Source organism: Micropterus dolomieu, linkage group LG10 (assembly GCF_021292245.1).
Source record: "Micropterus dolomieu isolate WLL.071019.BEF.003 ecotype Adirondacks linkage group LG10, ASM2129224v1, whole genome shotgun sequence".
In the NCBI taxonomy this organism is placed as follows: Eukaryota; Metazoa; Chordata; class Actinopteri; order Centrarchiformes; family Centrarchidae; genus Micropterus; species Micropterus dolomieu.
This window is the reverse complement of record NC_060159.1, coordinates 3937853-3949432: the sequence shown is the minus strand read 5'-3', so window position 1 is coordinate 3949432 and position 11580 is coordinate 3937853. Positions and strand designations below refer to the sequence as shown.

The 11580-nt window shown below is 42.5% G+C and overlaps 1 protein-coding gene across 1 annotated transcript in view; it reads left to right on the top strand.

The window, feature by feature from the left end:
- The first annotated feature begins 349 nt into the window (after positions 1–349).
- enah (ENAH actin regulator) overlaps positions 350–11580 on the top strand; it is a 135928-nt gene continuing 124697 nt past the window's right edge. The window contains exon 1 of the mRNA XM_046060350.1: positions 350–704. Coding sequence (XP_045916306.1) covers positions 700–704 — 5 coding nt within the window. The 5' untranslated portion in view covers positions 350–699. The remainder of the gene's footprint in view (positions 705–11580) is intronic.

Below are 11580 nucleotides of genomic sequence, written 5' to 3'. Positions count from 1 at the left end.
CTTAAGTTTCTTTAGCTGTGTGGGGCGGGTTGGTTAACTATATCTACTTATAGCGACACTATGCTGTCCAAATAATAATCATCTTGCCATTCAATCTTTTTGGTAATTTTGTCAGGAGTAAGACTATGTAACCAGGATTTCCTGGGAATCGTTATTTGCTACTAAAAGCATCCCGTTATATAAATCAACTTACTTGTGTGTTTTTATCTTTTCTTGTGCCTCCTTTAATGGAAGATACAACCTCAGTAAATAGAAATGGCTTTGCAGTTGCGCGACTGGGGATCTTGAAAGCAGGAGCTCATAGTGCGGCCTGAATGCAGCACGTGTTGCAGCCAGCAGGCAGCGGCAGCAGACCGGTACCCGAGCGGCACAGCGCCGCATCACACCGACCCCAGTGCGTCAAAAACACCCAAAAAACGTTACCATTTTCTACTTTCTTCTCAGTGACTCGTCGCCACCAGCGGAGCCGCGACGCTCTAGACCATGTAGGCTTTCGACTGTTTCTTTTTCTTTTCTTTTTTTTGTACTTTTACCGGACAGCCTGCGAACTGTGAAGCCTCTGGTCACGCCGCCGGAGTCCTTTTCATCTGGCCGCCTGTAGCCTTGAACCGAGCGGTGAACTTTTGTGAAAACTACAAGTTACCCGTCGTCGATACCTAAAGGAGTTTGTGATATATTGGGCCTGACAACACTTTCGCCATGAGGTAAGAAGCACCCAGTTGTCTTAAATATGAAATAATATTAGAAGTGGCTGCTCTGCGGGCGATAACGAGATGAAAGTAAGGAGTTGAAGCGCCGCACAGAGCAGCCTGGCGCGCGAGGAAAACTACAACTGAGATACTGGCTAAAAACATGCCGCTTTTATGTGTCATAAACCGCAACAGTGGTTCTAAATATGCAGCTTGTATTTAAGAAGCTCTATGCAGTGTCCGCCTGCTGTGCCATGTTGGCTTTTTTAAGAGGGTGAATAGCCTAGTGTCCGCTTTATTGCACAGGCTCGTTCACTCAGTTTGTGCTGCATTTGTGGAGGTGCACGGGTTTGGAATGGCGCTCGCTCGTTCCTGCTGCTACTCCCACACTGCACAACAGGGATTATCTTTCAGCACTGGTGATGGGCTGGCATATTTTTTGATGCCACATTATGATTGTTGTTACACAGCTCGCGCACTTTTGTCAGCTGGGGAAGTGACACGGGGGAACGGCAGGCAAATCCCCATGAATGGCTCGGTCTCTAAACATACTGTAGACTCCCAGCCTGTACTGATTCAAATGAGAAGACATGCAACACATCCTCACAGCCACTTCATGACACATGTCAGAAGTGTGTTAGTGACAGTCTACATATAGCTGGCATGGTGCACCCATCTGACACCCATGTCTCTTATAGCCTGCTGTATAACACGTGCCCATGTATGCTGATGGGTCTAGCTTTGTACAGTATGTGTGGCTGTTGTGTAACATGGATGGATTCTTTGTTTCCCAGTGAACATGATGTTGGCTGTCTTTTGAAGGGCAAGAATGACCCCAAGCTCAGTGTAGTTAAAAGCCGATGGAAAGTGCTGAGTATTGACCAGTACTGGAAATATTAAACATGCCTTATCATTTGTCTGTTTCCTTTCTATTCTCTTTGGAGTCAGTTACATTATGCATTTCTTGTAAACCTTCTGGAACATTATTATTGCTCGGAGTTGCTAAAATGTCTTTGACCAGCCTCTCACTTGAGAACCCACACTGTTCAGTTACCAGCACTTTGTCAAGGTCTAGGAAAGACCTTGTTTATCTAGGACGACATGCCTGAAAGCATGTAGAGTGATCATTTTGAGCGGTTTTGAATTGCCTTCCATTCAAGAATGTGTCACTAGATTGGCCTGAGGTTGCTGATGAGACAAAAAGCTTTGTACTTGATTCTGTTGGACATGTCCAACGCAGCGGTTTTTGTCAGATATTTCCTTTTGCATGGTGCTGAGTGTGACATTCTACTCCATGCAGAGAACGTTCAAATGTCCGAACAGTTTCTACGGAAGTGTGTGACCTTGATTTTTCATCCGTGATCTAACTTGGTGTGTTAAAAAGTGAGACATGCCATGTAGATGAGTCCTGCCCCCTTTAAGAAAGCCCCTAATTGAATCCAGCTGTTGAAATCTCTCCGTAGGCCAAACTGCGGTTAACAATAGCTTTGGTTGTTTCCAAGAGCTGCATGTTGTGTCCATGTCCCAGAATGGAAACCACTAACTTTTCATCTTTCTCAGTTTTTCCCTTCTCTTTCTCATACGTTTTAACAGCTTTCTCATTAGTCGTTTCTAACCTTACATGTCTTTTGGAGCCTATCTCTCCTCAAACTGCAGCCGTGTTGAAATTGAGCATTGCCAAACTGGCCAGCAAACAGGAGTTAGAATATGTGTGTGTTGTTTTCCTTGCTGTCATTCAAAAGGAGAAATGTGTGTCCAGACGGTGCATTGATGTGTCTGTGGGGTGGTGCATGGGTGTGGGGTGGTGGGTGGGTGGGTGGGTGTGTGTGCGCGCGTGTGTCAGATAGTGTGAGTGGCGGCCCCAGCTGCTCAGAGCTGACTCATGCAGGACACTTGCAGCTGTTTGTTAGTGTGACATAAGGTTGGGGCTGCAGTGACAGCCCTAAGTTATTGGTCCAGTGGCTGTTGAGCACATACTGCTGGAGTTCAGCGTTATCCTGCCAACAACTCCATGTCCTGCGTTCACACAACTAACTTGTGGAGCACAGACCTTGTGCAGCTCAAGTTCTGTTTGCCAAGCGCAAGTCGTCGATTACAGCCAATCAGAGCTTCCAAGTAAATATGCTATTTGAATGTCAGGAGATAATAAACAACTCAAAAATGGTACTTGGAGAACCACTGCTTTCATGGTTTGATTTATGTGCCACCTAGCAACATCCACTTATTAAGTCAACATTATAGACCCTACACAGCTGAGGTTTCACTTATTTTACCTGATACATAACTGTATGGGTTCTTGCGCTTTATTGACATCTGTCTGACCCTCCTATTAGTTTTGTGTTACACCTAGGGCTGCAATTTTACATTACTTTCATTAATCTAATCTGCCGATTATTTTCACTATTAATCAGTTAGTCAATAAAATATCATAAATTGTTAAATAAAAATCACAATTTCCCAGAGCCTAAAATCTTTACAGATAACAATCATGATCCAACAAATGTTTGACATTCTTGTTTGAAAAATGATTGAAATGATGAATCAGTTATCAAAATATTTGACTATTTTCTTTCCATCAACAAATCATTGCAGCTCTAGAACACCTTTTATCATTCTTATTGGTTATTGATGTTTGGTGACTTCATGTAACTCCAGCATAGCTCAGTGTTTCCCATACTTTACTTGGGCGGGCCGCTCGGGTAGATTAACAGGTCCGTATCGGGTAGATTAACATTAACCGCCCAAGTAAATTTTGTTTTTGATTGCAGCACTGCAAAGCGCATATTTGCTCCGCACAGTCTGTCTGTCGCAAACACGGATAACAGACCTGTCAGTGAATTGAATGGTTGGTATCATTAACACCGCTGCACAAATCTGTCCGACACAACGCTGTCAATGTCGGAGACCCATCTTCAAAACAGTTATTAGCAAGCATGTAAGGATCCTAGCTAATAAGGAGAGCTATGTTAACTTTGGCAGGTGCGTTCGAGATAACTGGCTGACTTTCGCCGACTTGATAGATAGGGGAATAAAAACAGCGCCCTCAAGTCAAAAACAATCTACCTCCGGTAGACTGCATGAACTTAGAACAATGATCAGGCCTTGCTCCCACGAGGTCTAGTGACGTTTTGCAGCGCAGGTGGTGGCCGACTTGTGCATACCTGCCATGAATTGCACCTTGCGGGAGCTAACGCTCTGTTATACTGAGAAAAGAGGTGGATGCAAATTTCGGCAGATGGGCAACATCCGTTTTGCCGAATTATGCATTCACTTATTAAGGTCCTTTTAGGACACTTTGCTGTTCACATTGTTTGAACGCGGTTAACACCACATGTTTTTGTAGAATCTCAAGAAATGGTAGTCTACTTTTACTAAGTGTAAGAATATGTTAACGATTCTGAACGTTCATAAATTATATGCTGATCAATTATCACTATTGATGATTGAGGGTTGGGGACGTGATGTGGGAAATTCTGAATGGGACGTTGAAAATCTAAATGCTTATTGATAATGTAATGTTGAAGGAACACAAAATGCAGAACTCGGAATGTACAGTGTAGGTTGCAGTGTGTCTGTTAATAAAAGTCTGTGTGTTTCCCTTTTTTATTGGAAAACAAAGAATTTTCTTGGGAGGACCCGAAACCTGGATGGATCATAACAAATACTTTGCATTACTTTGCTTTAAAAGTAGTCACACAGTGAGGAAAAAAGAAATCCTGTATAGAAAAGACTCATCGATAATGTTTTTATTATCGCATTGCAGCTCTCTGAATTGTAATTGAATCTTGAGCTGCCCAGAGATTCCCACCTGTTTTGGTTACCAGCAAAAGAAACAGTATTGCGAACAAACTCTCTGGGCCCAGCAGATATTTAGCAGCACATGGCTGGCGGTGTCATCCTGACTAACTGGCCGGAGCACATTCCTAAGCTGTTAAGATAAGAACATACATATAATGGTTGACAGTTTGTTTCCCTGCGTTGTGTCAGGCAGCACGTAACGCTGACGCAACTTATCTCGGGCCGCTTGATAAGCAGCCTCGTCAGGGTGACGGGGCTGTGAAGTGTCATGGTAACAAGCCTTGACAACTGCTGAAAGGCCTCGTGCTTCCCAGGCGCTGCAGGTTCACACCACAGATGAATGACAGGAGCCGATGCCAGGCTACACGTAGCCTGGGACTTTTTAATTTAGCTAACTGCTGCACTAGAGGAACTGTCCATATAGAGAAAAACACCCCCAGCCACTCAGGAGTTTAAGTTGGACTGCGGCCAGTTCTGTTATCCCATCCAAATGAGCAGTTAATGAGGTCAGCCAGAGGCTAATTTGAAATTTGTCCTGTACATTGATTTAAAAGACTTAAGATACAGTCACTGAGTCAAGTTGCTTTTTGAATTTTATTGAGTCTAGACAGGGAATGAGATGCAAAGAAGCAGTCAGAGGGGAGCTGAGTCATTGTACAGATGTTCTTTACCCAACAGGTTAATAGATACTTCATTACCAGGGAGCATACCAACCTAATTCACAGTCAACTTCAATATAGCAGTCTTTGTTGACCTCCCGTGGCTTCAGATTTCTTCAGTAACAGTACTTGCTTTGTCTCTTGTGGAAGTGGTAGCAACCTCTGGAGTCAAATCCTGTCTGCTTCTCCTCGTTTATCATACAAACTGATGATGAGCTTAGTCAAGCACACATCGAAAACGGTTCCCAAGGCTGTGTCCAAACTGGAAAAATTATGTCATTTAATGCCAAAGACAGTTTTATGAACTTTTTGTAAGGGCCATTAAATTTATAAATCTCCCCAATTGCTTTTTTCTGTATTATGATCCCGATCTAAGTGCAGGGACTGACCCAAGTTTCCCTCCAGACTTGCTCTCTATCCAAGCCATGCGATTGATTTGACTTTATATTGTTCTTATGCCAGAGATGTGAGTATAATCTTGAATAATTCATATGAAGTGTCGGAAAGAAATCATTAAAACTGACTAATCATCTGGAAGAGTCTGAGCTGACCTAATCGACTAAACTAATCCCATACAATCTCTGTTTCTCTCTTCCACCACACGTGTGCCTGTTTTACTGCTGCTCTGAATGTATCTGAAAGTGGATTGAGCTATAAAATGCTAAGTTGCTGCAAAATGCCACGGAGAGTGAAGGTATTGTGCTCCAGTGATTTCCTTTTGAAGTTTTTGGGGAGATTTTGATCGCGTTTGGCTCCCCGCCAACATCTGCTCCTCGCACTCCTCATCTCCCTCACTCCTTCTCTCCTCCCTTTCCAGCCTCTCTCTGCCAATCCATCCTTAATCTCATTCTCTCTCATTTCCCCTTCTATCTGCTCCACAAAGGGCCACTTTGCAGGCTTCTCCTAGCCAGCTCTTTTTAATTTTTCTTTCACTGTTTCCATCCATTCCCAGACGAGTTTCATCTCTCACATCTCCTATCCTGTGTTTCAGCCGTCTGCTCACCGACTGTTTGCAGAGTTAAAGTCAACCCCAGGATGAAAGTAATAACAGTCTGTGTTTGAGGCAAACACAGACACAATTCTCTCAGGATTATTCCTGATTCGTTAGTGAAAAACGTGACTTTGAGCTCCAAGTGTAACCACAAGCAGCGATCATGTCACTGTGGTCAGAATGTTTTTTGCATTTAAGTGTACGTGAAGGTATTTTTATACTTCATTAGATAGACAGAGAAGACCAAATAAAGTCATGTGCTGCAAAGGAACTTCTTTTAACCTTAGCACACTCACTCCTTCTCACTACTCTCCTCTACTGTTAGCCATAGCTCCACTGGTGCAGCTGGAGGTTAAGTGCCTTGCTCAAGGGCGTCTCAACAATAGCTACAAAGGGAGTGTTACTGATTCACTTTAATGACACTCCTGTCCTAGCTGACCCGGTGATTCAAACCACCAGCCTCCCTGTCACAAGCTGACTTCTCTAATCCACCACCCATCACGTCTTGTGTGTATGTGTGCACGCTCACTTGTTTAGTAACGTTGAATGATACTGGTGTTTAACTCTGTGCCCTGTCCCTGTCTTTTGGTGATGAGTCACTCCGTGGACACTCAGGATATTACAGACCAGGTTAAGAAATTGCCTTCTATTTGTCTTGCATGGTGTTTAGCTGCCCTCGTGATGTGTAATGTGAGGGGTATCTTGTGCTTTTGTTTTGGGGCACTTGGCACATAATGCACACACACAATGCGTCTTGGCCAATAAACACTGTGCTTATGCAAATGAATGAGAAGACACACAACACAGCTGTGTAATGTGCACATCATAAATAAAGTAGGCCACACAGAGAGCATGATGCCACTTGCCCTTGTCTTTAAATTGTCAACGTTCTAAATAGGGAGACCACAATCCAACTTTTCCTCTCCTGGTAACAATTCTGATACAAAGTACTGATCAGATACCCCTAATCTCTTTTCTTCCAAATTTCAAAACTGTGGACTACATTGTGTGGAACTTATAGGAATATTTTTTATGCAAGGAAATAGCCAGGAATTGCTGTGAAGAAAGCATTGAATTTTAAAAACACTGTCAAGAAAAAAGGTGACTATAGTGCGGATCGGTCGTGCGATGGCCAACTCCTGAGCTTAATATGGTCAGTATTGCCGGCAATATTAATCCAGAATATGTTTTAAGAATTCCTTGATCAAAGGCTTTAACAAACCTGTCTCAGAGCTTGGAATCATATGAAAATAGTAACCGGACAGTTTTAAGTATGAACAGCATGAAACACACGTTAACACACACACATTTTTCTGATGTGAATGAAATTTAATTAATTTTTTTCTCCTAAGCTTGTGTTGTAAATGGCAATAATAGTGCCTCTTCTCATCATCTAATAAACACCCTCCTTCCATCCACTGAAGTCAAATCAAATATCAGTGGTATCATGGCTGTTTGGCCTCGCTTTACAGACAGGATATCAATAACAGAGGCAATATGTTGAAGATCGGGAGGATTACTTACTGTGCTACACTACTTTCATCCTAACCCGGCTGATATTTGCTTTGGCCTAACTTTGTAGCTTTGGACAATAATTATTTATTTCTTCTGTTTCTTTATTTCAAACTCTAATGTCTTTTCTAACACGTTAAGGATCTTGCTTGTGTAAATGTACTGTCTGTAAATTACTAAAACCGTCCAGAAATATGTGACAGCATGTTGGCAAAACGACAGTTTCAACAGGGGTGTACTGACCTGAGGAAGGCCAGGCTTCTCTTGTTCTTGTGTTACATCCATCCTAGAATGAAGAAGAGAAGGTGTGATCCCAGATAAGCAGCAATGTCTCCCTGACACGTCTGCTGCACGTTTCTCACACAAGCTTACAGCCACCCGTTAAGGCTGCACCGTAGTTTACTAACAGTATAATCCTAGAATGCTGGCTAGAGATGCACCCATAGATCCACTGGGGACCGGAGTCTGACAGTTTTCAGCTTAATTGGCCGTGACCGGGGCCGCTCAGTGTCACTGTGGATATTTTACAAGCAGCACGGACCAGGTAGAGCAAAAGTGAACAAGTGATGTTATTCAGTACCATGGTGGTCTCGATCGTTTCGAAACAACAATTAACAACAAGCCTCCTCCAAAAGGCAAGTTGAGTTGTTTGGGGCGACATTATAAAACTGCTGACAAGTAAAGTCAACTGAGCAGACAAAGAGAGATGGAGTTGTAGGTGTGTGTAGTTATGTCATGATACTGGAATTTCTAACTTCAATACAATACCTTGAAAAATATCGATATTCAATACCATTTTCGATACACGGTCGAAAATTGACCCATCAATTAAATTACTGAAGATAATTACTGAATTATCTTATCAATTTATCTTAGTAAATAAAATTATTAGTACTGTGTGTTAAGCAGAACAGCATCAGTTAATTTACTTCTGACCTTAGTCAAAGTATTTCCTGACAACTGAAACTCTGCTGTCTGAGATTCCTCAGGTGTGATGGCTCTGAGGGGGATTAGTTTAGTTTTGAGATTTATAAAGGTCTCCTAAGCAAAAAGGATAACTATCTTATTAACAACATACTGTGGAAAATTAATATTAAAAGCATTTGAAATATTCAGAATCGATCAAAAAAATCTGTTTTTGACAACACTAGGTGTGTGTGTCTGAAGGGAAAAGCAATGTGAGACACTTACTGTAGTTTGCAAGTAAACACTAAAATAAGGTGGAGAATTAAGTAGAATTAAAATGGTGAGAGAGGGAATAACCTTCTAGAAATATGGTAGTGTATTCTTAAGTATTTTCAAATAAAATATACAAATTTACCCAACACAGTTATACTGTTCTGTGGAAAACACTATAGTAGTGTTAGTGTATGACTGCGGTACCTAATACTGCATTTTTTTCTGAGATGTAATAGTGAACAGTATTGGTGTCCACTTGAAGTGAGCACTGATAGTAATAGGTGTTAACTCTCTAAGCTCCAGATATTTCCACGTGTGTGTGTGTGTGTGTGTGTGTGTGTGTGTGTGTAATTGACAGGAGGGTTGTGTGTTTAACCTGTGAGACGTTCTCCTCACCATCCTGTGGATTTGGTGAGCTCCTGCCACTGACATCACTGTTCACTTGGGTATGGGAAGGTGGAATGCTGTGAACCTACACTTTTGTGTGTGCGTGTGTGTTAGGGCTGGGCGGTATATCGGTATAATGAGGTATATCGATATCATTTCAAAAGAGATATAAAATTAGACAATACCGTTTATACCGATATAGTGTGATGCTGAGTTAATTGATATGTTTCCGGAAAGTCCTTCCAGCATTTGCTCCTCTCTCTCTCCCTTACCGTGCAGCCCCGCCCCTTCCTGTGCGTCTGCACGCAGCCGTCTACTCTCTAACAACATGGGGGGAGACACAGTGCCGGTAGACACTGCTGAAGACCTGGCTTGTAAAAACAAAAACAACAGTTTATTCAGTGTTTCCCACACATACATTTCGGCGGGCCGGCCAGGTATATTTGGTGACCCATTGTAGCATTTTTCAGAGAAACCGAGTAATCACGTTACAAGTCTTGACATGGTGGATATTTTACAAGAGCAGACCAGTTAAAGCGACAGTGAACACACCAGTGAGGTGTCATTCGTTAGCTACCACGTTGATTTTGTTTTGAAAGGCTACGTAGTCAACACGCCTCCTCAACATGCGGCGCAGCTGCTGCTGTGAACGGAATGACGGGTGGAAAAGTCCAGAAGACATGTTCTGTTTTTTTCGGTGACTTTATATAACGTAGCCTACTACTGATGGAGAATCAGGAGAGAGCATACAGGGTGAGAGAGACGGAAAGAAGCGAGGCATGCGGACCTGTTTGCTGTAGAGGTACGTTAGGTCTGTGAGTGGGAAGAGAACTGAAGGAGGCGGATTCAATTCAATAAGTGAGTGACACTTAAATAAGGTGGAGAATGAAGTATAATTAAAACAGTGAAATAAGAAACAAGCAACTACAAATAGTAAAAACGTCCGCACTTATGTCTTAAAACTATTATCTGGGCAGCAATAGGTTTTCCCCAAAATATAGTTAGACAATGCAAGATACATGTGTAAACCTTTGCAAACACAAACACATATATACGGTCACAATACAGTTCAATTGAATACATTGATTTTGGTATCTTCTGACCTTCTTCTCCTGTCCATCAGTCAAAAATGTACCCAAGAAATATTGAAATCAAATGGCAGATTCCTCTGAAATCCTCAGTCCTCATTTGTTGTTCCAACACTGTTACATTGTGGCGTGTAGGGAACATTCCAAGATCCAGAGTTTTAGACTTTTAGTCTTGTTTATGTATTGGACTCATTAGGAATTACTGTAGATATTTTCTATCATTAGGCAGAAAACCATGGGTTTTACTTTCTACTGTACATCTGTATATTTCAGCTGTGCAGCAGTGTTTGAGGTCCAGCCGCTGTCCTCACCGTGTGCCTGAGTGTTTTGGACAGTGCCAGTCAACTTTACGTGTCAGTCGTCATGAAGCACAGCTCTGACCAGCTGCAGGCTCACGGTGGCCGGGCCTGCATGATGAGGCACGACAGCTCATGAATGTGCATTTCTCCGCTTCTCCCTGCCAACCTCCCCCATGCCCCCTCCCTTTTTGTCTCCATCCTGCTCAGGTGTCTTCTTCTGAGATTATACAGTGGGTACAGAAAGTATTCAGACCCCTTTAAATTTTTCACTCTTTGTTTCATTGCAGCCATTTTCCAAAAATCAAAAAAGTTCATTTTATTTCTTAGTAATGTACACTCAGCACCCCATCTTGACAGAAAAAAACAGAAATGTAGAAATTTTTGCAAATTTATTAAAAAAGAAAAACTGAAATATCACATGGTCATAAGTATTCAGACCCTTTGCCGTGACACTCATATTTAACTCAGGTGCTGTCTATTTCTTCTGATCATCCTTGAGATGGTTCTACACCTTCATTTGAGTCCAGCTGTGTTTGATTATACTGATTGGACTTGATTAGGAAAGCCACACACCTGTCTATATAAGACCTTACAGCTCACAGTGCATGTCAGAGCAAATGAGAATCATGTTGTCAAAGGAACTGCCTGAAGAGCTCAGACAGAATTGTGGCAAGGCACAGATCTGGCCAAGGTTACAAAAAAATTTCTGCTGCACTTAAGGTTCCTAAGAGCACAGTGGCCTCCATAATCCTCAAATGGAAGACGTTTGGGACGACCAGAACCCTTCCTAGAGCTGGCCGTCCGGCCAAACTGAGCTATCGGGGGAGAAGAGCCTTGGTGAGAGAGGTAAAGAAGAACCCAAAGGTCACTGTGGCTGAGCTCCAGAGATGCAGTCGGGAGATGGGAGAAAGTTGTAGTAAGTCAACCATCACTGCAGCAATCCACCAGTCGGGGCTTTATGGCAGAGTGGCCCGACGG